The sequence below is a fragment of the Alternaria incomplexa genome (assembly GCF_024043165.1).
Source record: "Alternaria incomplexa strain BMP 0042 chromosome Unknown scaffold_3, whole genome shotgun sequence".
Taxonomy (NCBI): domain Eukaryota; kingdom Fungi; phylum Ascomycota; class Dothideomycetes; order Pleosporales; family Pleosporaceae; genus Alternaria; species Alternaria incomplexa.
In genome coordinates this window covers 673,287-699,591 of record NW_026249852.1, presented here as the reverse complement: position 1 = coordinate 699,591, position 26,305 = coordinate 673,287, and the positions used below count along the sequence as shown (strand labels likewise).

Sequence of the window (26,305 nt, the reverse complement as noted above, 5' to 3'; positions counted from 1 at the left end):
CAAATGCTCAATGGTAATTTGCTACCACAAAATCGGCTATACCAAGTCCCCTTGATGCCGCAACGATGCCTCTATAACGCCGTATGCCCTATGTAGTTGACGCAAGAAAGTGGCCTCAAAGCCAAGTTGCTCCTCCAAGCTGTTCCCAACTTTTCCCTTTTATCCGCTCTCCCAGCATATATGTGTGCTTTGTGTTATTTCTCCACGTATGGAAGATCGAAATCGAAATCGAAATCAAGTTCAAGTCGTATCCGTCCGGTAATCGATCACATCGCATCGCGTCGCATGACCCCAGCTTTCTAAAAGAAGAGCTTAAGGACCTCGAAGAGCAGACCGCCGACTAGTATGAAAGCAAGAACAACTGTGGGACACTAGTCAGTACATGTCCTTACAAGATCTAACAATATAGACCACGGGGCGAGAAGAACGTACTGATCCAGAACCTGCTAATGGGGCTCTTCTGAGGCGCCCTCTTCTTGACCACGGGCTCCGTTGACTCGGGCTTGCCCATCTTCTTCTCCTGCGCCTTGGCGAAACGCATGTTTGCCTGGCGTTGTTGTGGTGTTTGCGCCTGCAGGATTGGCGGCGGTGGTTAGCTACCTATTCCATCTGTTGTGTGTATGCGACAAAAGGAGGGAGAGCCGCTCCATTGCGCCGCGAAGGGGGTAGTGTCGTACCATTATGATGTGTGTTTGTGTACGTGAAACGAGTAGGTGGCTGTAAATCGCGCGGACCAGGAAGGTTACGGGAAAAAGGAAGCGAGCGTCTAGTGTCTGGTAAGAGGGGAGAAGAGAAGCGGAAATGAGGGTTCAAGATGTATGGTGAACGTGTTCCCTTTGGAAAGTGCATCGCATGGGTCTGTGCGGCGGCGCTAGGGTACCGGCATTAGCTGGATTCGCGGAGATAGTGGACGGAGGTTTATACCGTTTTCTGTCGGGAGACTTTTGTCGCATCTGCGCTTCTTTGCACGTGGAGAGCTCTACCACCGTCGGCGCAATAGTCTGTGTCGCATTTTCGCAAACAAATTAACGTCATACCTTACGTTCTTCGACACCTCCCCTCGCGCAGTACCTGGCTACCTTGCAGCGGCGACCGAACGAGCTCAGAAGCGGGGACAAAAGTTGGCAGCTTTACGACACCATGAATCACATCAGAGCAACACGGTCGATATGGAGTAGAAGCGCGATACCCAATCGCATAGGCCATACGTCCCGAAGAACATACGCAGCCGAAACACCAGCACCGCATCCCCCCAGCTCGCCGCCAAACCCAAACTCAGCACCGCCGCCAAAAGAGCCATCGCGGGTAGTACGTCATACCCCAACAACCACCTTCCCTCTATCCTCTTTACTAACAAACCCCCCACAGAGCGCATACTACGGCACCTTCGGCTCGCCCCTCCTAAAGTGCTTCCTCGGCGCCCTCTTCACATACCAACTCACCTACTACCTGTGGTACAAACTCGAAACCATCGAAGAGACACACGACACAAAAGCCGAGATACGCGATTTACAGGAAGAGCTGCGGCAGGCGATTGAGAAACAGCGGTGGATGGCGCAGCAGAAGTGGGGACAGGCTACGGAGGCGATGGAGAGGGAGAGGGAGGAGTTTGGGCAGGCGGTTGATGCGGTTGTGGAGGAGGTTAGGGAGGGGGCTGATGAGGTGGGGAAGGGGACGAGGGCTGTGGGGAGAGTTGCTAGAGGGGGTTGGTGGCCTTGGTGAGGGTGGTTATTTTGGTGCGTGGATGCTGGTGTGGTGGGTCAGAGGGTTTGAGGCTTCATGGAGGGCATTTGCATAATATGATGATATGTATATCAGATGGATGGATGATACCCCTCAGAAATACTGCATTCCTACATTCGATTGGTTGTCGCCGGTCGATCTGCCTCTCTGCTCATGCCTATGTGCTACGCTATCTTCGCCGTAATATCGCATCAGTCTGATATTCGCGCCAACTTTCTTTCAAGTCTCAAATCCATCAAACTCTCGTCTTTCAGATCCTTAGATTGGCCAGTCTATCGCATCTCTCATGCTCGGCGTCGAGGGCGTGTAGTCGACGGACGCCATCTTTGCGCTGACTCTACATGGGCAGTGCAAGCCTCATTGCCCAGAAGTCATTTCCATCGATCCACCAAATGGCCATGCTGTCGGGTTCTTTTATAAGATTGACATGAATGCAGCATCACTAGCACTCTGTGGTGACTCGTCATAGTCATCGCATCGATTCGTGGACCTTGGCACTGCAATATCTCTTCACAAAGGCATTCTCAACCGAAGAACTCGCCAGAGACGAGCGACTCCCACGGTTTACCGGTATCCCAGACGCTCTTCATGAGCGTACTGATCTTGGGCACCTAATACGGAGTAAGCAAGTCAGTCTTTACTTTCTGATAACAGAAGCTTACATGGTTCAGTCCGAAGCCCTCCACACTCCTCAGCCGCTCGATAATCTTCTCCCTCTGTCCTTCGTCTTGCGCATCGCAGCCAGCAGCAAACATGGGAAAGATCAAACATGCCTCTGCTGTGCTTCCTCTCCGGATCTTGTACAGTAGGCCCACAATCTCTCGCACGGCTTGCTGAACTTCGTGGTCCATGGCGGGTTTTCCGAGAACGCGACGATACAAGTGGATTAGACCTGCCCAGTGGAATAATTCGTTGGTCGCGTAGATCTCGGTTGCATCCCATGCACCTTCAGACTCAGAGGAAGTACTCGAGCGGTGGTTGCATCCTTTCCTGATGTTGCGGCCTAGTAAGCCTTCGTCCAGTGCGTGACGAAGCTCAATGGCTTCCTCTATAATCTCAGGGCTAGGAGTCCAGCCCTCCCTTACATTGCCTTCTTCATCAATGCGCTGCGGTTCACAGCGCTTCGCTAGTTCAGAAACGCGAGCCAAAGATCCCACACATCTTGTTGTAAAACCCATTAGACAGTCAATCTCAAAATCTTCGTCCGCGGAAGCATTTTCGCTAGACCAGTAGAAAGAGCCAAGAGGTGTGTCGTTCTTGTTTCCACTCAATGATCCGAGGACGTCCAGGTATGCGAACCAGCGCGAAAGGAAGTAGGCCACACGATCATGCCGCCCCATGCCCTTTGGCCCGCCACGCTGGATGATCATCTGCCGCGCCATGGTTAGATGGCTTTGCCAGGATACGGGTACCTCGAATGTTCCAGAAGATATAACCTCCAGACTCGCCATCATTATCACTGCTGCTAAAGTACTGTCGGAGACAGTGTTGGGGTCATCGTTGAGCGCTTCACGTAGCTTGGGGAATACGTCTTGCACCCAGACGGCGATGCGATTTGAGGGCTCGGGGTGATTGAGCATGCGTGCTCGGTGTGCAGCGCTATATGCGAGAAGAAGATTCATTATGTTCTCGTCTTGTACAGCCACTGCCACTGTTAACAATGATCCATGAAGATTAACGTTTACCTACTCTCTGGTAAAATCTCTCGAAACGGATTCCGCTCGCAGTCATGGTTGACAAGAACCCGCGCTGTGTGATTGATGAAGTGATGGAAGTACAGGAGATTCATCTGGTTCTCTACGAGCAGTGAAGGCAGTGGTTCTAGAGACTTCGAAATCCTGATCGGAACTGGTTTTGCATAATAACCCCCGCTTTCGAAGGCCATGTCTTTGCCGTGGGGATCAGCGCTACCATACGGTGTGTCCTCGTTAAACCCCATGGTGTTGCTTTGTGGGCTGAAGATGGCAATAGCAGAAAAGTCGTCATTCCTCGGAGTATCGATATCAGGGAGACCCAAGTCGTATCCGTAGGTGGTGAAAGCAGAATCAGCAATTGGATATTGTCGGCCACGTCCGACCTCGTCACCGGCAGGCCGTGATCGCTTTCTTGGAAGATCATTGATGAGAGACTGGACAGACACACGACGGAGATCCGGCGGTGATTGTGCTGAATTTTGCGGTGTTGATGACGTTTGCATAATGTTTCCTTCAGAGCCAATTGACATCGGTGTTAGCGGCATAGCCGAGTATGGACTGTATGGCGTTGGTGAAAGTGTGTTTGGCGAATTTGTGTCTGGGAACGTTGGTGTGTTCGAGTCTGTAGAGAAGCCATACTGCTGGCGTTTGGCCATCGAATCCACTGAACCCGGCAGTGGCAGCGGCATCGTAGGATTGGCATATGTGAGCCCAGCGTTACGGGAGTTGGGGGCAGCCGAATCATACGTGACATGCGACCGAGCGTCAACAGTACTCTGATACTGTGTATGGTTGTAGGGAACGGACGTGAATGTTTGGGTTTGAAGATAGATGTCCGCACCCGACGCTTCAGTACGGATGGCATCATACGGCTTTTGCATCAAAGCTGGATCAATGGAATGCGTAGATCTAGGTGGGGATGTTCTTGATGTTGATCGTGCATGTTGTGATTGCACGGGGTGTTCGGGGGCAGACGAGAAAACGTTCTCTTCAAATGGGAAGGAGGACTGGTACGGACTGCCAGACGCTGCACTCGAAGCATCAGAGGCTGTACTTGTCTTATCTTTCTTTGAACGGCCTCCCCAGTTGAGTCTTATGCTGTAGTCGCATGTTTCCCCTTGGCGCTCGCAGTTGGTACAGCTTGGCTTCTCTTCTCCACTGTGAGATGCTATTAGTACTCTCTGATGAGACCACGATTAGAACTGCTTTACCATTTGACCTTTCGAGCTTTACACGGCCTGTGTTTGGTGAGTAAGAATGAACAGACTCCATTGATCTAGGATAATACCAGCAGCCATTTCGCGATCTTCTTTTAGGTTCTACCCCGGGTTTCTTTGGTCGAGGCATGGCGATTTAGATTGACAGGGAAAGCAAAGATAGTGCAAATGATGACTGAAGCTGATGCTCGCGCGGCTGGTGAACACCACGCTAAGACCATGCCATACGGGGCCGACTCGGCAGGCTGGGGTAGCCTTTGGGTGACGAGCAGCAGTGCACCGGGGTGCCGGGTACTAAGGTGTTGGGTTGGTTGCACTGCATGCGTTCACCTAGCGCGCTCTAACGAGCGACAGGACGGTTGCCGCGATGAGGGTCTGTATACGATCGCTTATATAAGGTTGCAAGGTCCGACAGCAGCCCTGGAGTTGTTCCGTCCGAAGTAGGGATTTAATCGGAGAAGGAGCGATAAGGACCCCCGCACTTTGCAGCGCCTCCAATCATGACCCTGGAATCCGATGCTTCACGCGCTAAGTGGGCCAGACACAAGTTCGGCAAGATCGACACCGGATCAACTTTTGTGACCATGATACTAGTCTTGTGGGCTTCGCGCTTGAACTTGGGGTCATTTCACGAGTAACTCTGGTTATGCACAGATGTATATCAGCAATCACTATCCTATTGAGTTCTGATTTTGATCACACTGGGCTTTGAAGGCCTTTATACAGCAATCTCTTGCCTACACGTATATCAGCCCTTCCCCATGCTACTAGCAGGCATAGGAGCATATGGTCGTTACTGCTAGCGCTCGTTACTGGAGACTGCTCTCAGAGTAGATGCTTCTGACATTGCCCGAATGGTAGAATCAGAATCCGTGGAGCTAGTATGCGAGTCAATTGATATGACCGACGGACTGGCGGACGTGCTAGGTCGCTCTTCTTCACTCAGCTCGCTCCTGTCTATCATTTCTTCGTCCTCACTCTCTTGACCTGCGTTTGCAGATTCAGCTTCCAGAGCAGTCATACGATTCACAAACTCCTTTTGTAATTCCTTAAGCCATGCAGTGAGAACCTCCCCCTCTAACACACCAGTGTGTGCTTGAACGAGATGCTCCTTGAGATTGAGGACGAGCTTGCGTCGCTTCTCCTTGAGCACAGTTTCGGATGCTTTTTTCTTTCGCAGCATATGACGCTCGACCTGTTGTGCAACCAAGGTAGCATGCTCCACAACCCCGGGTGGGAAAGGAACCACACGCGCAAGCGTTAGGCCATAGTGGATCTCTTGGACGACTCCCTGGGCGGTCTTGTAGAGCATCGTCATGCTGTGCGCGTCTTCCATCTAAGAATGTGAGTGGTTTGATGTGGAAAGAATGGAAACGCCCTCACCTCAACTGCCAGGTGTAGGTTCTGAACTCCAGCGCGGTCACTCATGATAGTCGCAAGATCTTTGAAGTGGGTTGCGAACCAAACAAGAGCCTTGTGATACGTTAGAAGGCGGCAGCAATGGGGCATATTCACATACACGACTCGAAACGAGGGCTTCCGCGATAGCTAACGCAATGGCTAGACCATCTCTAGTACTGGTGCCTCGACCTAGCTCATCGATTAGGACTCTATTTTCTGTCAGCAATGATAAGGTACCCACTCATGGATCGGTCTCCTACAAGCTACGTCGATCAACATTGCGTAGGATGAAGGCAATCTCTTTCATTTCCGCGGCAAAGGTAGAAACATTAGTTTCAATGTTGTCATCCATGCCCAGTCTAGCGAACAGCTGATGCAGAATAGGAAATGAGGCATAGTTAGCAGGAACGCTGCAAGCAGTTAGTACACAGAAATTCAGAGTTTGCAATCCAATCAAACGTACTAGCAGCCGATCTGGGCCATGATTGTCATCAAAGCCACGGATCGGATATAAGTGCTCTTGCCACTCATGTTGCAACCAGTGATGATCTGGAACCGCGTCTGTTGTGTAGCATAGACATCGTTGGGGACAAATTTGCTCTTCATGATTTTCTCCTTGATCGGGTGTCTTCCGGCCTCGATTGCAAGCGTATCGGTGAGCTGCGGCTGAGCTGAGGAGATATCAGCCTGGCTTACGTTGAGCGCCATGGAACGGATGCTACTCACTGTAGTTATTCACTGTGACCAGATGAGCGAAGGCCGCAATCTACTCTCGGTCAGCCTCATCAACATGACAGACAGTCGAAGCATAGTCACCATGTCTAGCATCGCGACTGCTTCACAGATCTTGAACAAGATAGACACATGACTGCGGACCTCATCGATGAGAGCCTCGACCGCTTCATCGCCTGATGATGGTTAGTAAGCAGGAGCATCGTCGTTTAAAGTTTGACTGTACTCATGAGGATGACTTCTTGGTGCGACATGGCGATCTGATAGTGGTCAGCAAAGCCCGAATCACTGCATGTAGCCACATGCCTTCTGATTACGCTTCATTAATTCTAAAGTCTGGCATTCGATGTTGTTCTTGCGGCGAATGATGTTGGTGAATATCGGCGGTAGTGCTTTGCCTTCCAGCTCGGTTGTTGCGATCTTCATGAAGAACTGGCGTGCCGTATCGTATTTGAGGTCTAGCCGAATATCGCACTCCTCTTCACGAAGTTAGTGAGTAGGTTTACTGAAAACGATGAATTGTATCTCACGACTGAGCTCTGTTGAATGCTGGTACGCATCTTCAGTAGCTTCTTTGTAAGTTGTACGCGCAACATCAAGCAGCCCATTCACACCAGATTTCACGGCGTAAGTGCGCTGGTTCCTGAGTTCCAAAGGCTGCCTTGCATAAGTGGTGTCCTCGTTGATGACACGGTCGATAAGTTCCTGGACAGGTGCGACGTTCTCTGGGGCACATATCTCGCGGATGTTGTTCAACATGACAGATGCAGTCCCAGTAAGGGCTTCGAAGACCGGGCTTACGGAGTTGACGAATTGCTTGAGCATAATGACGTGATTGATGGATTGCTCCGTTGTCTGCAGAGTGGTCTTGCTTGGAGCGACAATCAGCGCAGTCAGTATGCGGTCGGCATCGAGGAAGTCCTTCAGCGCTGCCCGGGTTGCGAAGAACAACTCTTCCTTTTTGGTCATATCGTCGACTGCAGCATACCGTGTGTTGAGTACCTCTGGCTCCGTGAGTGGCTGTAAGACATTGCTCCGAAGAAGGCGTGCTCCCATGGGCGTCAATGTCTCGTTGAGAAGACCAAATAGGCAATCTCTTGACTTCGGATCGCGGAGATTCTGAACCAGTTCAAGCGAGTAAATGGTAGACACGTCGATCATCATCGATCCTTCAGATGGCTCATATCTCATGCGAAGGGAGTGAGCGGAGAAGACCATACCTAAGCCCAGATCAATGTACTTGAGTGCCTATAAATTGGGTTATGAACAGCACTCAGAAGTCAAACAAAGGACTCACTGCTGCGATGCAACACACCGCATAGTAGTTGCCAGTGACGGAAATCTTGATTGCTTCGACGTCCTCTCTGAACGCTAAAGACTGAATGTACTCATATCCGGTCGACTCAGCCCAGTAGCGGCGATCAAGCAGGGTCAGCTTACTTCCAATGTCTTCGAGGTTTTCTTCAACGATCGAGAAGAGCTTTGATCTAGGGCTCGCCGCAGTAGACACGATCAGAATCTCGGATGGACCGTAGACCTTTAGTTTGTGAACTGTTCGAACGAAGGTTTGACTATCGCAGATTTGACAGAGTACTGCTTCTGCAGTGTCGAGATTCACGAAAGCCAAGCCAACAGTGGGTGAGATACCACGAGACTCGGCAATGGCACAGACAACGTTCTGAGCCTCGACCCTAGCGATAGTAGAGGCCCCAGTCCTCGGTCGCGCAGTTGAGGGTCTCCCTGTGTTCCTGCGAGTGCCTGGTCGGGACGTAGTAGTCGTGTTGTAGTCACCGTATCCGTAGTACCCATACGATGTAGACCCGGAGTTGCTCTGCGAGGTTGAAGGCCTGGATCGTTGGAACATGATGGTTAGCGCTGCGAGATTAGCCGTTGAGCAATTGGGGACGTCACCAACTCCAGCTCTGGAGCGGGTTGAAGGCGCGTGAGCGAATGACGAGATGAAAGGAAGAAGACGCGTCGAGGAACAGGTCAGCGCGCCGCCCCACTGTTCCCAGGCTGCTAGCGCGTCTGTTATCGATAACGCCCAGAAATTATTTTCCCTTCTTACGGTAGCAGCGGGGCCTTCGCAAGTAAGAAACAGCTCTGCCACGCTGGTAACTAACTCGAAAATCGTACTGCAGGATATCTGAACTATGGCGACTCAGTATCCACCGCCTTCAAAGCGCCAGAAGCGCGCGCAAGCCGAATTTGCGCGCGAGCAACAAGACATCGACACTACTATACCTGATGGCACTGTACGGGTGCGCTTCGTCGACCAAGCCACTGGCGAAAGTGGGAGTATCCCAGTACTCACTGTACCGTTATCGCAAGCATCCACCAAGAACCTCGAACTTTTGCTCAACAACCTCAAAGACCAAGCCGACGATCAGATACCGTACCGCTTCTTCCCAGACGGCGCAACCGAAGCGCTTGCCGACAAGGACGACCTATACAATGCCTTGGTCAAGCCTGGCAAAGCGTCAGCAGAAAACGAGATCGTGCTCCAGTATGCGCCGCAGGCAGTCTTCCGCGTCAAGGCAGTCTCGCGTTGCTCAGCCGCGGTTTCGGGTCACGGAGACAACATTCTGTCAGTAAACTTTTCGCCAGTCAGCTCCAGCAGGATGGCAAGTGGTAGCGGAGACAAGACAGTGAGGATATGGGACTGCGACACAGGAACACCAGTGCATACTATGAAGGGGCACTCAAGATGGGTCCTTGCAGTCAGCTACTCACCTGATGGCTCTCTACTTGCTTCCGGTGGCTACGACAACGAAGTGCGGATATGGGACCCGAGCACTGGGAAACAGATTGGGAGTGCTCTCAAAGGTCACACCAGTTTCATCACGTCACTCTCTTGGGAGCCCTACCATCTGCAAGAGCCTGGCCGGCCTCGAGTTGCGTCGTCATCAAAGGACGGTACAGTAAGAGTCTGGGATGCGGTTGGCGGCAGAATCGACTACGCCTTGTCCGGTCACAAGAGCAATGTGACGTGCGTGAAGTGGGGTGGTACTGGACGGATATATACCGCCTCTCATGACAAGTCCATAAAGGTCTGGGACGCGGCGACAGGTACACTCGTGAACACGCTATCTGGCCATGCGCATTGGGTCAACCATCTCGCACTTTCTACCGACTTTGTCCTGCGCACCTCGTATCACGACCACACGCGGAAGGTACCGTCTAGCCCGGAGGAGAAGCTCGCAAAAGCCAAAGCGCGCTTTGAGAAGGCCGCTACCATCAACGGCGAAGTAGTAGAACGCTTAGCGACTGCTTCGGAAGATTGCACCATCATCCTATGGACGCCTTTGACCAGTACGAAGCCAGTCACCAGAATGACAGGCCATCAAAAGCAGATCAACCAGGTCACTTTCTCCCCAGACGGTGCCCTCCTGGCGTCTGCAGCATGGGACAACCACGTCAAACTGTGGTCGGCACGAGATGGAAAGTTCCTCAACACATTGAGAGCGCACGTTGGGCCGGTATACATGACCTGCTTCTCCGCCGATAGCCGACTGTTGGCGAGTTGCAGCAAAGACACGACTCTGAAGGTGTGGGACATGAGGACTGGTAAACTAAAGGAGGACCTGCCAGGGCACAAGGACCAGGTATTTGCGCTGGATTGGAGTCCGGATGGTGAAAGGGTAGGAAGTGGTGGCGCCGACAAGCAAGTGCGAATATGGAGCAATTGATCGAGACGTGGTCCCAGTAGCATAGTAGAAGTTAAAATGATACCCTTGGTGCGAGTATGCCACTTGTGTCTCCTTGGTCTGCCGTGGTTACGCTGACGACTTGAACTGCGTTGGCTATGGACTAAGCGTAAGCTTCGACGTCTAGAAGCCTTGGAAATAGGAATCTGTACACGTTTGAAGCATGCTAGAAGCTGCAAGTGAGGCTTAAGCGGAGGCTAAGGTAAAGTCGTGCGGTAACCGCCAGGATCGTCCGGCTCTCGGCACCCCCGCAAAATAATGTTGCCGATTGCGGCGGTGGTGGCTGGTGGCAGTGGCCTGACGAACGCGTAAGTGCGGGCAGCTGTGACGTCACCGCCAGAAAGCACCACCAGCAGACCATCACCTGGGCATGCACGGGCATCATGCGGGGCCAGTCTTCATCCCGGATCCTCGGCGCTGCAAGTGCAGGCGCTTCAAGGCCAGCGCGCCAAGTGGATCATGCAAGACGGGCTTTTCCCATGTCCCTTGCTTGTACCTACGTCAATTGCGATCAGAGCAGAACATTCCCTGTATTAGCGCTTTTCCTGTTTCCACTGCCAATGCGACAGGTTTCGCAAGCCTTCCCACGACTCACGATCTCACACGACTAATGAATCCACGACTGTACACTACCCCCAACCACTAATTGGCCGGGTCCACCACTCGCTGCTCATCGAACCACCTTTACCACTACCGACACAATCCAGTCCGCGCCGCTTCATCATGTCCGGTGTCGAGGACGTAGAGGCCCGGCGTAAGGACTACCGACGGCCACACAACGCCCATAACCCGATACCTACGGTCCAGAAATACAGGGAGGAGAAGCAAAGAAGACAAGACGAGTACGGTCATCCAGATGGCAGTAACGAACCGAGCACACGCGACCGGCTAGGGGACGCCGTCAATGTCTTCAGACATGGAAGAGACGTTGAGTTGGACAACGACGGCAATGGGCCATACCCAGTCAGGAACAAGAACATCGAGCAAGACGAGCCCATTGCAGACGACCACGCCGGAAAGAACACACCCGAACAGAAGGACCAGAATCTGGCCAAAGATCAAGGCGACGAAGATGGACTCGAGGATACAACAGAGGACGGCTTAACATCTTCAGATCCCAAGCAGGCCCGGAAGGATATGAAGAAGTTCAAAGCCGACGGTGCAGATCGCGAAGTCACAGATCCCATCACCCATCTACCCATCAAGATTCACGACTATACCGACCGAGAGCTGAAGAGCACCGCAAAGAACCCGAGCGCTGCAGGGTCCGATCCACGTACAATGACCGGTAAAGACGCCATCAACAAGAGCGACGAACATCTCGAGAACGAAGGGCAGGAATCGCAAGACGCGCATACGGGTATGCAAGTTTTGTTTCCACCTCCGTCGTTTGACAGGACACGAGGCGAGATTACAACCGTGTACATGCAGGCTGTGACCGCTGGCGTGGGAGCAGCTGCGGTTAGCTTGATGCTGGTCAACACATTATTCTGGCCGACACGCCATGCCACCGGCTGGGGGAGACAGGCATGGAAGGCCGCTGAACTCAGCGTCATGGCACTCGTCTCGACAGCAATCATACTCTTCATGCGACAGTGGTCAGAAAACAAAATCAAGAATGTCTGGGATGTCGAGGTTTGGCAGGCGGAGCGACAAAAGGGCCAGAGATTGGCCAAGACCCAAACTGCGGAAAGCACACAGTGGCTCAATTCGTTGATGGCTTCAATATGGCCGTTGATCAACCCGGATCTATTCACCAGCATTTCAGACACGCTTGAGGTACGTAATCGACAGTAATTTCAGTACAAACACTAACTTTTGTAGGATGTCATGCAAGCCTCTCTTCCGAGTATGGTTCGCATGGTGGCTGTCGAAGATCTTGGCCAGGGTAGTGAGGCCCTCCGCATCCTCGGCGTTCGATGGCTTCCAACAGGTGGGGCTGCCAGATCAGTAGGCTCCGATGGAAACCTAAAGTCTCCGGATGAGGAAAAAGGTGACCGGACTGTCGAAACAAGTGATGACGATGGTGACGGCCAAGACGACGAACAACAAGACGACATGCAAGCAGAAGACGGAGACTTCGTCAACGTTGAACTTGCATTCGCATACAGGCCATCCACGGGCAAGGGTATCAAGTCGCGCGCCAAACATGCCCACATACTGTTGGCGTTCTACATGCCAGGTAACTTCAAGATACGTAAGTCTGACCTTCTCATTAAGCGCTCAGCTGCTTACGTGTTTTAGCTGTCTGGGTCGACCTCGCGGGCATAGTTGGTGTTATGCGCTTCCGTCTGCAGCTGTGCCCTGATCCTCCATTCTTCTCGATTTGCACCATGTCCTTCATGGGGCAACCCAAGGTCACTCTCTCGTGTGTGCCGCTTATAAAGAAGGGCCCGAACCTCATGGATGTACCTTTGATCTCCAGCTTCGTGCAGTCATCCATGGATGCAGCTTTGGCTGAGTATGTCGCGCCTAAATCTTTGACTCTAGACCTCAAGGACATGATGATGGGCGACGACTTCAAAAAGGATACCCTTGCACAGGGAGTTATCATGGTGCGCATCAAGTACGCGTTTGACTTCAAACATGGCGATACCAAGATCGGTCCTTTTGGAGGCTCTGCAGATCCCTACGTGAGCGTGGGATGGGCCAAATTCGGAAAGCCGCTGTGGTCAACACGTGTTCTCCAGGATAACATGAATCCGCATTGGGATGAGCACTGCTTCGTCTGCGTCACCTTTGACCAGTTGAATGTAGACGAGAAACTGAGGCTACAGTTGTGGGATTCTGACCGTTCAACTGCTGATGACGACCTGGGACGTATCGAAGTCGACCTCAAAGAGTTGATGAAGAGCGACGAGACCAACGGCAAGATGCACGATCGCGAGGACGGTTTCAGAGCCCTCAAACGCGGGGACGAGATGCCAGGAAAGCTGAGCTGGAGCCTGGGTTACTTCTCCAAGACCCGAATAACTGATGACCAGCTTGCGATGCAAGATGAGGACCAGGATGTCAAGAACATAGACCAGCTGAAGAAGAAGATGTACAAGGAGGCAGAGAACAAACTTCGAGAAGCAAGTGAGGACCATCGCGATGAAGTGGAACAGCAAAAGTCCGAGGAGTTCAAAGCTCGGCAAGACCAGCTCATTATCGCGTCTCCGCCCTCCGAAGACTACCCTTCGGGTATACTCAGTATCCAGATCCACCAAATCACCGGCTTGGAACTGGAAACGTTGAACAAGCAGAAAGACTCTGCAAACGCGGAGGCAACCGACGAAGAGGAAGAAGGCGACGGCTTACCCTCTTCATACTGTACCATTATCCTCAACCACAAGAAGATCTTCAAGACACGTACCAAGCCAAAGAACTCGAAACCGTTCTTCAACGCTGGCTGCGAGCGCTTTATCCGAGATGTTCGCAATACTGAAGTACACGTTGCCGTTCGGGATGCTCGCGTACACGAAGACGACGCCTTGCTTGGGATCGTCTACCTGCCTCTAGAAAGGGTCTTCCAAAAGCGCAGTCAGATCAATCACATGTTCCCACTCGCTGGAGGAGTTGGATATGGTCGGGTCAGAATCTCCATGGTCTTCCGAAGCGCGCAAGTCGAATTACCACGAAGCATGCTTGGTTGGGATTACGGGACCGTGGACATCAATCCCCGCATAAAGTCCATTGACGTTCCAGAACATCTGCAGCCTCTTCGACTCAAGGTTCGTACTCCACTAGAACGTGCAAAATTACATTCGCGGGGACGAAATGGCAAAGTTCACTCGGAGGGTGGCTCGACTATCTGGACTACGACGAAGGACAAGTGCATTCGCTTACCTGTGCGGGCCCGCTACTGTGCGCCATTGGTATTCGAATTCCGACAAGATGCCACATTCCGAGACCACACCCCGGGTTTTGGTATCCTTTGGCTTAAAGATGTTCCCGACAACGAGGAACAGACAGTACGCATCCCCATCTGGAGTGGCGACTTGAAGCGCGCAGAAAACAATGTGCTTGAAACATATGGTGAGAAGGTTGGCGAGATCGAAGTAACATTGACGTTTTGGTCCGGCCTGTCAGGATACCACGAAAAGCTCGCAAAGGGCGACAAGCACATCTCCAACGTCATGGAAGTTCTCGAAGTTACCAATGACCATGAGTGGACCGACTGGGATGATTCGGAAGGCTCCGACAAGCCCGGTATCAACGACAACAAAGAGACTGACAACGACAGCTCGTCCTCCGACAGCTCCGATTCTGAAGACGACGGTGAGGATCCTGAAAAGAAGAAATTTGTTCCAGACTTCCTTCAAGATGGCGGTAAAAGGATCGACTCGAAATTGAGTACAGACGGTACCAGCGGCCCTATCAGCAAAATGAAGGACTACAGGGAGAGTGCACACGCTCTGCATCGCAAGCATAGGGGCATGATGCAATGGAAAGGACCGAGGACTTTGGCATGGATGAAGCATGTCGGTGATCGTGGAAAGAAGAAGGTTGGACACATGTTCCATCATCATGAGAGGGATGGAGCGGGTGTTGAGACGGAGGCTTGAGCGAAGTTATCACATAGCGTGCGCGTCTGGAGTTGAAACATGGGATGTATTACACTGGTAGTGTTCGTTTAAATTGCAAGTCTACGATGACTTGCTGGCAATCCAATCTTGAATCTCCGCAAAGTCCCTCGCCCATACAACTCCCCACTCGTCAACCTCTGTGCAGTCGGTTAAATGCGGGCATGATACATCCAATCTTGTCAACGACTCTGCAAGTTTTCTCTGCGAACTTCCCATGGGTTCGTCTCGGATACAGATCCCCAAGTCAGCTGCGAGCAAGCATTCGATGTCTGTCCAGCTATCGCCCACGTACACGGTTTGGCCTTTGAATTGGATGTGCTTCATCTTCTCCAGCTTATCGCCGCTCGACATGATGATACCTGCGTCATCATGGATAGTCGAGATGATTCTACCGGCGGATGGCTCTCCAGCCTCAATATTATCCAGTTCATTCGCCATGACGGAAGAGGTAGGTACCTCAACGATATCTGCTGCACCCAGGCAAGACTGGATGAATGTGCGAGACCAGTTAACACTGAGAAGCATGAATCCATCCTTCTTGCGGTCGTGCTGGATATGTCTGAAGAAACCCTCGAACCCAGTTCGTAGCTCTACAGCACGTGAGTGTATAGCTTGCTTTGCGCCGGCGCCGATCACATCTTTTGTCAAGCCAGCGAAAATACCAGAAGAAGATACGCGATCAAGACTGCGTTGTTCCACAGCTCTCATTTGGGCGAGGAGTTGTTTCTCTGCCGAGACTGTGCTGGGTAGTGTACCATTAGGAGCGAGTTGGGCCAGGGTAGCCGTGTAGTCGTTCATGTATGCCTTCGACACATTGCTCCAGTGGTCATGGGTGGGGAAGCTGGGTTTCGTGGCGACGGATATGTTGACGAGGGCGTCTAGTGTATCTTTCTTGGTGATGGTGCCGTCCCAGTCGAGGATCCAGTGAATTGGGGAAGACTTGTTGAGTGGTGGTTTGGTAGACATGGTAGTGTATCGTGAGAAGCTGGATGGACTCGTAATTCGTAATGGTTGGAATGTAGCAAATAGGGCTAGTGTACGACTGACCGTATGTGAAGACATGCGACGGAATTTCTGTATTCGCAAGGCTGACTTTCGTGTTGGCTATCGTTGCCGTACAGTAGGTAATCCAGGCTTTAGCTATGACGCCAGTCTCGTCTTGGGCAGTCCGTCCCACTGTACCCCAGCGCTCTGCGACAAGTGCGCGATGCATACATGAGTGAAATCAGAACCCTTAGGCGGTCGGCGCAGACAGCTACGAACTGTCAAGGCTATTGCACTACGAAACAAATAAAGGCTATCGCAGCCGATGTCGTGATGGTGGTGTCGGAGCTTGCCATGCTGTGATTGCTCGAACAGGCGGGAAAATGGCGCAACGCGTCGAGGCACGAAGACGAACAGGTAACTTTTACCGGCAACACGCGCCATGCCTATCATCATCGCCAAACCGCATCACCGAACACAGCCTCTCGCAGTTTGCGCATTCCCGCGACTCCTTCGCATGCGTGTTCGCAGCAGTCCAGCGCGCCATGCCCGTCCCGCCGTCACGAGCCAATGGCAGCGGCGCTATATGCATAACCCGCAGTCAGCCGAGGGCGCTCGTTGGTCGCGTTCCTCTAAAGGCATCTTGAGGCGATAACACCAGTCGCTCTTACGAAGACTGTCTCCTAAGTACAGTTGGAGGCGATCCACGGCACAACCCTCAACCAAGGAACAAAATAAGAAGCCCGCCGCCGCTGCTTCCGTCTCTTGCATCCTCAACTCACGCTCCAGCGCAGCAACCATCCCCTTCCCCACTACCCCACGTTAGCATCACCACCGTCCACCATCATGGCTCCTGGCGCAATTCAGAACGACACGGCGGCGGCAAATGGCAACAGCACCACGCTGAAGCCCACCGCCCGCTCTTTCCACCCCACAGGCACCCCAGATCCCTCCAAGTACCACTCGGCGTCGTCGCAAGATGCCATCAAGACCGAGGCCGACTTCGCTGCGCACAATTACCACCCACTCCCCATTGGTATGCAATCAAGGAGTTATGGCTGGAATGCATGACTAACACAGACTAGTCTTTTCAAGAGCAAGTGGTTGCAGCGTCTGGGACCCCGAGGGCAAGCACTACCTCGACTTCCTCTCCGCCTACAGCGCCGTCAACCAGGGTCACTGCCACCCCGAGCTTGTCAAGGCCCTCACTGAGCAAGCCTCGCGATTGACTCTGAGCAGTCGCGCTTTCTACAACGATGTGTTCCCGCGCTTTGCAGAGTATGCCACCAAGCTGTTCGGCTTCGACATGATCCTTCCCATGAACACTGGCGCCGAGGCGGTTGAGACAGCCGTCAAGGTCGCGCGCAAATGGGGATATAAAGTCAAGGGTATCCCGCAGAACGAGGCGCTGGTCTTCTCGGTAGAGGAGAACTTCCACGGACGGACAGTATGCCTGCCTGCCCCATCTCTCCAAACTAGCTAACATGGTGGTAGTTTGCCGCCATTACCATGTCTACTGACCCCGAGTCTCGCGACAACTACGGCCCGTACCTCCCTGGTATTGGAAGTGCGTGCCCCGCCACTGGCAAACCACTCCGTTACAACAATGTCGACGATGTGCGGGAAGCTTTCGAGAAGCATGGAAAGAACCTAGCTGCTTTCCTGGTCGAGCCCATTCAGGGTGAGGCGGGTATCGTGGTCCCAGATGACAGCTACCTGCGGGAAGTGAGGGCACTCTGCGATAAGCACAACGTCCTGCTCATCTGCGACGAGATCCAAACGGGTATTGCGCGGACAGGCAAGATGCTCTGCCATGAGTGGAGTGGCATCAAGCCTGATTTGGTCCTGCTAGGCAAGGCCATCTCAGGTGGCATGTACCCTGTCTCGTGCGTTCTCGGCTCGAAAGAAGTCATGCTTACTATTGAACCTGGTACTCACGGTTCAACGTACGGCGGCAACCCTCTCGGCTCTGCTGTCGCGATCCGGGCTCTTGAGCTCATCGAAGAGGAGAACATGGTTGAGCGCGCTGAGACACTAGGCAACAAGTTCCGAGAAGGCCTCAAGAATATCAACAGCCCCATGATCAAGATCATTCGTGGAAAGGGCCTCTTGAACGCAATTGTCATCGACGAAAGCAAGACAAACGGACACAGCGCATGGGATCTCTGCATGCTCTGCAAAGAGAAGGGATTACTGGTAGGAAGAGCCCTCAAGATTATGCATGTGAAAGAGGTTGATGGTGCTGACTCTGATGGACAGGCGAAACCCACACACCAAAACATCATTCGCCTTGCGCCGCCGCTTGTTATCACGGAGCAGGAGATTGAATCGGCTCTGTCGATTCTCAAGGAGGCTATGGAAGAGCTGCCAAACCTCAAGGGCGAGAAGGAGAAGGAAGTGCTCACTTCCGCGGTTGGACTGGAGAAGAACGTCCACATAGGAGTGGATAACTAGGAACATTGTCAGTTCCTTGCGATACCCCATACGACTGACTTGAAGCTATGACTGCTGTAGAATTGTAAATAGGTCATCTTTCGCTGCTCCGCCATTGTGTGTATGGCTATGACGGCTAGGCCCAGCATTCAGAAGGTTCTGAAGCATCCAGCGCACTTGACCTCTCAACAACAATGGCACAATCTTGCGGTTCATCGGTCGCCTTTGAATTGGCTACGTTTCTTCCAATGTGACCATCGTGATTGTTGATTGTACAACCCCTCTTCAACAGTATTGACCCTCGTGTTCGTGGTTAGTGCTGATTGCGGCGTGCGACGCCTCGTTGTCGAGTGAGGCACAAGAATAACCTTCCCCAGGGTGTGGCAGTGAGACTTCGATTGTATGCGCGAGGCACGACGCTTGCAACGAAGAACTGTTGCGGTATTGCTGGCGCTTTGCTCGATGTAAAGCGATGTTCCTCCTTAGTCTGTCCCAAGATTGATTCGCGACGTAATCGATAGCCATGATACATCTTACATATTTGTGTGCTTACACATGTTCGGACCTTGATAACCCCCGACGTTGCTTACGGGCCGTTTCCAGCAAGAGGAGGTTTCCACATCGGACGCGACACTTCGGGCTTCATGACTACGTCGGACATGTTTGGCCAATGGACGCACACGTGTGTAGCCCGAAGTGCACGTAATCCGATATGCATGCTCAGTGCAGTCAGACGTCGTGCGCTGCATGCACTCTGACAGTCGCAAGATAGGTCTCATCTAGATGCGCTGTGGGTTACACACATCATATTGCTATATGACGGATGCATGCTGCCAATCTGGAAGTCGCTTAGTTGTCGATCCGGTAGGTGGGCATCCGACAAGATGGGTAGTCAACAACAACGGGCCAACCTTTACACATGCCCGAATGCCGCTTCTCAACCAATACTGTAGTTACGGCCGCAGTGCGCCCAGCTGAAGGGAAACTTTGTCTGTGCAAACAGGTGACGGGCGCGACTAATCCACAGGTCGGCATGTCGGGTCTGGGCCAAAGCTTTTTGCCATCGTTTCATGCAGCGATGGCCCCACTGTTGCCCGATCATGGCTGCGTGTCCACACGCTCTTTACGACATCGAATCCGCGGAAGTTAATTTCTAAGCAGCTGTCAAGGAACTGTCAAAGCCGAGACACGGTTGTTGCGCGTGGATGATGGACGCCTGTTGCTGATGGCGCACTCGCGTCGCCAACATGCAGCATCGTGGAGCAGCTGAAGAGTAACATCAAGCCTTTCGGGCCATCGGGTCGAAATATGTGCCGAGGGACTCGAACATTCCTGATGCTAACAGCCCCCGGATTATACATGCATCGGTTCGCGGAAGCCGTTCATTGGCGAAATTTTATCTCCGGTAAAGACCACGCGCTAAATGTTGAGCGGGTGCATGCACTGATTTCATGACTGCTCCGAGGCCATATAGACTAGTCGTTGCCTGCCACTCGCAAACATGTCGCCGCGTGAGTCCTGGCGTTAGTCGTTCTTTTCACCAACATCTAATATCCTCCCCAGCCTTGCGACTTCACAGTGACGTTCAGCATCGGACGCCAAACTTTGTTTCGGCCCTACACAACGATCACCGCGACCCTTCTTCGGCGTTCGGCATCCAGCCGCTGAACCACCGCCATGGCGAAGTCGCCATCAACGTCATCGTTGGATGAGAACGAAAAAGAGAAGGACTTTGGACTCGTGGATCCGCAGGCTGCAGCAGAGAATCCGACGGAGTACGAGCCAATACGTACCGAGCCAACGGAGAAGGATGTGGAAAAAACTGGAGATGGACACAGTGCAAGAGGCAGACTAGCGCGATTGCAGTCCAGTACAAGCGCATACTCGGAAGCCAGCGACAGTGAATCTAATGCGACAAGATCGATACGAAAAAGGAAGCCATTCTACAAACGCCTGAATTTCTTGAAGAATAATCCGCCGCCAATCCCAAAGGAACGCGATGTATGCCCCGAATATTCAGCAGGCTTCTTCAGCCGACTCTCATGGCAATGGATGCAACCCTTGATGAGAGTGGGCTACAAGCGGCCGTTGGAGAAGAACGACATCTGGAAGGTCAATCCTGACAGGAGTGCAGAGGTTTTGGCAACAAGGCTGGAAGAGGCTTTCAAGAGGCGGAGAGCAGAAGGCAAGGAGAGACCCCTGCTGGGTGCCATGTTCGACACATTCAAGTGGGAGTTCATCATCGGAGGCACATGTCAGCTGTCAGCATCCGTCATCCAAGCGGTCGCACCGTTCGTCTTACGTTATCTCATCAATTTTGCTGTTCGCGCTTACGTTGCGCAACGAACTGGAGCCCCGGCGCCAGACATTGGTGAGGGTATCGGCCTGGTCATTGGAATCACCGCGATGCAGTTCTTGCAGAGTTTGGCTACTAACCACTTCATGTACCGCGGTATGATGATTGGTGGAGAGGCCCGAGGTGTATTGATTGCTCTCATCTTCAACAAGGCGATGAAGCTCTCAGGGAGAGCCAAAGCCGGTGGCGAGGCTGTTCTCGAAGCACCACCACCCGATATCAAGCCAGGAAGCGAAGCTCAAGTAAAATGGTACAAGAAGATGCTGAAGAAGAAAGAGAAGAAACAATCACCAAAGACTGCGGCAGGTGTGGCAGGTGACGGTGAAGGCTGGGGCAACGGACGAATCGTCAATCTGATGTCCACGGATACCTACCGTATCGACCAGGCCAGTGGTTTCTTCCACATGATCTGGACTGCTCCCGTTGGTATTCTGATTACAACTGCGCTGCTTCTTGTCAACTTGACATACAGCGCTCTTCCCGGTCTTGGTCTCATTCTCATTGCTATGCCCCTACTCGGTCGCGCGGTCAAGACACTGTTCCGTCGCAGAGTTGCCATCAACAAGATTACCGATCAGCGTGTGAGCTTGACCCAGGAAATTTTGCAAGGTGTTCGCTTCGTCAAATACTTCGGATGGGAGACTAGTTTCTTGGAGCGCATTCAGGCGATCCGAAAGAAGGAGATTCACGGCATTCAGATTTTGCTTACGATTCGAAACGCCGTTCTCTCCGTCGGAATGTCCATGCCCGTCTTCGCTTCGATGATCTCGTTCATCACCTACTCCCAGGTCAACAGCAATCTCGATCCCGCGCCGATTTTCTCCTCGCTGGCTTTGTTCAACTCCATGCGTATCCCGCTCAACTTCTTGCCGCTCGTTATCGGTCAGGTCATCGACGCGAACGCTTCCGTCAAACGTATCCAAGAGTTCCTGCTAGCTGAAGAGGCTGAAGAGAGCGGAAAGTGGGATTACGACGCAAAGGATGCGGTCACACTGAAGGGCGCAAACTTCACCTGGGAGCGTCACCCCACTCAGGACGCAGAAGACGGTGCCGGTGGGCCACCAGGAAAGAAGCCAGAAACTAGAAAAGAGAAGAGGGAAAGCAAGGCAAATGCTAAGCTCGCAGCGAACGGTGGAGAGAGACCACTTTCCGATGCGACGGCTGTAGAAGAGGAGAAGCCCTTCGAGATCAAGGGACTGGACCTCAACATCGGACGAAACGAGCTTGTGGCTATCATCGGAGGTGTTGGGTCTGGAAAGAGTTCGCTCCTTGCAGCTCTCGCAGGAGACATGCGCAAGACTAGTGGTGAAGTTGTCTTTGGCGCTTCGCGTGCTTTCTGCCCGCAATACGCCTGGATCCAGAACGCTACGGTACGAGAGAACATCATCTTTGGCAAAGAGTTCAACAAGAAATGGTATGACCAAGTTGTGGATGCCTGCGCCCTCCGTCCTGACCTGGACATGTTACCGCACAACGACGCGACCGAGATTGGAGAGCGCGGTATCACCGTTTCTGGGGGTCAGAAGCAGCGCATGAACATTGCTCGAGCCATCTACTTCAACGCGGATATCATCCTCATGGACGACCCTTTGAGCGCTGTCGACGCCCACGTTGGTCGCCACATCATGGACAACGCCATCTGCGGTCTGCTCAAAGACAAGTGCCGCATTCTAGCTACCCATCAGCTCCACGTCCTAAGCCGCTGCGACAGGATTATCTGGGTGGACCAAGGAGAAGTCAAAGCCGTCGACACGTTTGACAACCTCATGGCCCAGAACGCCGACTTCGTGCAAGTCATGAGCTCAACCGCCAAGGAAGAGGAGAAGGAAGAGCAAGACGAAGTCAACGAGGACGAAGTCGAAGCAGAAGTCAAGAGCACAAAGAAGCAACGGAAGCAGAAGAAACAGGCCGCCCTCATGCAGACGGAAGAACGCGCAACCAAGAGCGTCAGCTGGGAAGTCTGGATCGAATACATCAAAGCTGGAGGCGGAATCTGGGTCGGCCCCCTCGTCTTCATCCTCCTCGTCCTATCTCAAGGCGCCAACATCGTCACCTCTCTCTGGCTATCCTACTGGACCTCCGACAAATTCGGCTACTCCGAGGGCGCATACATTGGTGCATATGCAGCCTTTGGCTTCAGCCAAGCCCTCTTCATGTTCTTCTTCTCCTTCTCGGTCTCCATCTTCGGTACCCGAGCTGGTAAAGTCATGCTGCATCGCGCCATCACCCGTGTGCTACGCGCACCCATGTCCTTTTTCGATACTACGCCGCTGGGACGCATTACGAATCGTTTTAGCAAGGATATCGATGTCATGGATAACACCATTACGGATGCGATGCGCATGTACTTTTTGACGCTTGCTATGATCATTTCGTAAGTTACTCGGAACACGAGGCTAAAGGGTTTGAGCTAACGTTTATGGACAGTGTCTTTATCCTCATCATCTCGTACTACTACTATTACGCCATCGCATTGGGCCCGCTGTTCATCATGTTCATGTTCTCGGCGGCGTTCTACCGGTCTTCTGCTCGCGAGGTCAAGCGTCACGAAGCTGTTCTTCGTAGCACGGTGTTCTCGCGCTTCGGCGAGGCTGTCATGGGTACCCCGACTATTCGCGCCTACGGTCTTCAAAACCAGTTCTCGAAGTCCGTTCGCGATGCTGTCGACGATATGAACAGCGCCTACTACCTCACCTTTGCCAATCAACGCTGGCTGAGTGTCCGGCTGGACATTGTCGGTATTCTACTCGTCTTCACAACGGGTATCCTCGTCGTTACGAGCCGTTTCTCAGTCGATCCTAGCATTGCTGGTCTGGTCCTTTCGTACATTCTCACTATTGTGCAGATGATCCAGTTTACGGTTCGTCAACTTGCTGAGGTCGAAAACAATATGAACTCCACGGAGCGCATTCACCACTACGGAAGCCAACTCGAAGAAGAAGCGCCTCTGCACATGGGCGAGGTACGACCAACCTGGCCCGAGCATGGCGAGATCGTCTTCGACAATGTGGAGATGCGGTACCGCGATGGGCTACCTTTGGTGCTCAAGGGATTGAGCATGCATGTCCGTGCTGGTGAGCGCATTGGTGTTGTTGGTCGCACTGGAGCGGGTAAATCGTCCATCATGTCGGCGTTGTTCCGACTGCAAGAGCTGTCAGGTGGCTCGATCGTCATTGATGGTGTAGACATTGGCAAGATTGGTCTTCACGATCTACGCTCCAAGCTGGCCATTATCCCGCAGGACCCCACTCTCTTCAAGGGAACGATTCGGTCCAACCTGGATCCTTTCCACGAACATTCTGACCTGGAGCTCTGGTCTGCCCTGCGACAAGCTGATCTTGTTTCGAATGACCAGACTATGGAAGATCACTCTGCACGCATACATCTCGACAGTGTGGTTGAGGAAGAGGGTCTCAATTTCTCTCTAGGCCAGAGGCAGTTGATGGCTTTGGCTCGCGCGCTCGTCCGCGGATCTCAGATTATCGTCTGTGACGAAGCTACCAGCTCGGTCGACTTTGAGACAGATGCGAAGATTCAACAAACGGTAAGCTTTGCGTCATCAAGCAGTGTTGTTGAATACATGAGCTAATATTTACCAACAGATCGTGGATGGCTTCAAGGGCAAGACGCTTCTGTGCATCGCCCATCGACTAAAGACCAGTAAGTGCATCGCTGCCTGCCGCGCGCCGACTTCGTACTGACATGCGGCAGTTATCAACTACGATAGGATTTGCGTCATGGACGCCGGGCTGATTGCAGAGCTCGACTCGCCGCTAAATCTGTACGACCAAGGCGGAATCTTCAAGGGCATGTGCGACAGATCCGGTATCAAGAGAGAAGAAATCGCTGGCGCAAACTAGAAGCTTGGGAACAGGAGTTTTGATTGGGCGCGGGCGGGTACACGGCCCAGAACGTAGGCTAGTGATGCGGCTGCTCTTGCTAAGGAAGCAAGCAAACGCGCAGACTGATGGTTGCGCATGGCATGGCATGGCGTTGGCGCGGCATTTCTGATCGGGCAGCATTAGAGACGGGTGCGATAAGCAAAAAGTAGTAATGCACAGGGCTGGCTGCTTTTCAGCTCAATACAAATAACCTTGTACACAAAGTGTTGGAGGCTTGCTCAAAAACTATCGGAGAGTCTATCGACGAGTCTATACAAACGCCAGGCTGGGTCCAGATGGCCATTACAAGCGCGGACGGTGGGCGACCATGTGACACGACTGGGCCGGTCTGGGGCGTTGGTACTATGGCGCGCATCGCGCATTTGACAGCATCATAGTTCCATAGGTCCCTAGGAACAGGAGCTGTGTAGGACAGGCGATGCTTGCCCGCAGTTTGCATTAGCGCGATGTTGGCTGGGGCGGAACGCACGTGCGCGGGCTTCAGAACCCTTTTTTGCGGTACGCATCATTCGTGCGTTATCTAATCTCAGCCTGCCTCCCGTCTCCAGATCGTATGTTCGTCGCGTCGGCGTATAGGCGTATCTGCTTTCGTATGTGTTCCGGAGGAGTGCATAGATTTCGCCTCTATGTTTGCTGCGCCGCTCGGGTGGATGCTATAGCGGTTTCACACGCCGCTAGTTTATCAGGATAACAGTGGGCATTCGGGACGCCTACAGAGTAACAGCGCTGCTATATCGACGATTTGCGCGCTCGATCGAGAGGCACAGTCGCGACGTTTGCCTCTGCGGTAGGCCATGCGTTTCAATAGAACGGGCTCAACGACGCGCAAGGCCGGGGTTGCTCAAGCGCGGGCACAAAACAAGAAAAAAAAGTTCGCCTTCTCCAATGCTTCGCTGTTGAAGGTGGCACCGAGAACAGCAAGTCGCGCGTTGGTGCATGACAGACAAGCTGCGACCAAGGCTCTCGGCCAGGTGCTCCGCGTGCATCTGGCGGCTCAAAGATTGGATGCAGCATATGTTTTATGCGCGCTTTAGCCCGAGGGGTCTTAGCGCTTCAACAGCCAAGATGAGCCAAACTCCAGTCGCGCCGCACGGCTCTAGACCTGCGAGGCTGCTAACCCGTTGCGAGGTAACTCAACGACCTGCCAGACACGCGGCAATCAATCTAGCGGGCCTTCAGCGGCGTCAAGGGGGCGTGTATGTACAGCGTATGTACGTGGTGGGGGTATGGAAGAGGATGAGGACAGACGCTGCAGTGATGATGTGGAAGAGCAAGGCATGGCGCTGTAACAATGATGATGGACGTGAGCTGCTGGAAGCGAATGGGCGAGTGAAAGCGATGAAGATCAGGGACGTCTTACAGCTACGCTCGACCCAGAGCGACGAGCCGGTGGGCAGTTGCAGGGACATGGCTGCGAACGGCCTAGCGGGCCCGACGATTGACCCTAGCTCCGAACTCTCAGCTTTCACACAGACCGTGTCCACCAGGCGGCATGGGCCTGGCGTGCCTTCACAACTCTTCATATCTCTGCTCCTCCCACCGCGACGCTGCTTAGCTTTCCTGTCTGC

At 52.9% G+C, this 26,305-nt stretch overlaps 10 protein-coding genes across 10 annotated transcripts; 5 read left to right on the top strand and 5 right to left on the bottom strand.

The window, feature by feature from the left end:
• Positions 1-299: 299 nt before the first annotated feature.
• On the bottom strand, positions 300-541 carry J4E90_002609 (uncharacterized protein; the record flags this gene model as incomplete). Its single annotated transcript, XM_051432188.1, has 2 exons — positions 300-361; positions 433-541. 2 exons carry the CDS (start codon positions 539-541, stop codon positions 300-302), a joined length of 171 nt encoding a protein of 56 aa, XP_051293610.1.
• A 599-nt stretch (positions 542-1,140) lies between these two features.
• On the top strand, positions 1,141-1,722 carry J4E90_002608 (uncharacterized protein; the record flags this gene model as incomplete). Its single annotated transcript, XM_051432187.1, has 2 exons — positions 1,141-1,308; positions 1,369-1,722. The coding sequence occupies 2 exons, from the start codon at positions 1,141-1,143 to the stop codon at positions 1,720-1,722; spliced, it is 522 nt and encodes a 173-aa protein (XP_051293609.1).
• A 545-nt stretch (positions 1,723-2,267) lies between these two features.
• J4E90_002607 (uncharacterized protein) lies at positions 2,268-3,682 on the bottom strand (the record flags this gene model as incomplete). Its single annotated transcript, XM_051432186.1, has 3 exons — positions 2,268-2,354; positions 2,406-3,388; positions 3,433-3,682. 3 exons carry the CDS (start codon positions 3,680-3,682, stop codon positions 2,268-2,270), a joined length of 1,320 nt encoding a protein of 439 aa, XP_051293608.1.
• A 1,771-nt stretch (positions 3,683-5,453) lies between these two features.
• On the bottom strand, positions 5,454-7,041 carry J4E90_002606 (uncharacterized protein; the record flags this gene model as incomplete). The annotated part of the gene is made up of 8 exons (XM_051432185.1): positions 5,454-5,990; positions 6,038-6,127; positions 6,174-6,264; positions 6,316-6,465; positions 6,519-6,726; positions 6,782-6,821; positions 6,872-6,963; positions 7,014-7,041. The coding sequence occupies 8 exons, from the start codon at positions 7,039-7,041 to the stop codon at positions 5,454-5,456; spliced, it is 1,236 nt and encodes a 411-aa protein (XP_051293607.1).
• Positions 7,042-7,072: 31 nt separating this feature from the next.
• J4E90_002605 (uncharacterized protein) lies at positions 7,073-8,651 on the bottom strand (the record flags this gene model as incomplete). Its single annotated transcript, XM_051432184.1, has 3 exons — positions 7,073-7,245; positions 7,294-8,035; positions 8,103-8,651. 3 exons carry the CDS (start codon positions 8,649-8,651, stop codon positions 7,073-7,075), a joined length of 1,464 nt encoding a protein of 487 aa, XP_051293606.1.
• A 289-nt stretch (positions 8,652-8,940) lies between these two features.
• Positions 8,941-10,476, top strand: J4E90_002604 (uncharacterized protein; the record flags this gene model as incomplete). Its single annotated transcript, XM_051432183.1, has 1 exon — positions 8,941-10,476. One exon carries the CDS (start codon positions 8,941-8,943, stop codon positions 10,474-10,476), a length of 1,536 nt encoding a protein of 511 aa, XP_051293605.1.
• A 741-nt stretch (positions 10,477-11,217) lies between these two features.
• Positions 11,218-15,041, top strand: J4E90_002603 (uncharacterized protein; the record flags this gene model as incomplete). Its single annotated transcript, XM_051432182.1, has 3 exons — positions 11,218-12,273; positions 12,319-12,691; positions 12,739-15,041. The coding sequence occupies 3 exons, from the start codon at positions 11,218-11,220 to the stop codon at positions 15,039-15,041; spliced, it is 3,732 nt and encodes a 1,243-aa protein (XP_051293604.1).
• An 81-nt stretch (positions 15,042-15,122) lies between these two features.
• Positions 15,123-16,028, bottom strand: J4E90_002602 (uncharacterized protein; the record flags this gene model as incomplete). Its single annotated transcript, XM_051432181.1, has 1 exon — positions 15,123-16,028. One exon carries the CDS (start codon positions 16,026-16,028, stop codon positions 15,123-15,125), a length of 906 nt encoding a protein of 301 aa, XP_051293603.1.
• An 864-nt stretch (positions 16,029-16,892) lies between these two features.
• J4E90_002601 (uncharacterized protein) lies at positions 16,893-18,500 on the top strand (the record flags this gene model as incomplete). Its single annotated transcript, XM_051432180.1, has 3 exons — positions 16,893-17,082; positions 17,132-17,493; positions 17,541-18,500. 3 exons carry the CDS (start codon positions 16,893-16,895, stop codon positions 18,498-18,500), a joined length of 1,512 nt encoding a protein of 503 aa, XP_051293602.1.
• Positions 18,501-20,156: 1,656 nt separating this feature from the next.
• Positions 20,157-24,695, top strand: J4E90_002600 (uncharacterized protein; the record flags this gene model as incomplete). The annotated part of the gene is made up of 4 exons (XM_051432179.1): positions 20,157-23,209; positions 23,263-24,379; positions 24,438-24,495; positions 24,547-24,695. The coding sequence occupies 4 exons, from the start codon at positions 20,157-20,159 to the stop codon at positions 24,693-24,695; spliced, it is 4,377 nt and encodes a 1,458-aa protein (XP_051293601.1).
• Between the last annotated feature and the right edge of the window lie 1,610 nt (positions 24,696-26,305).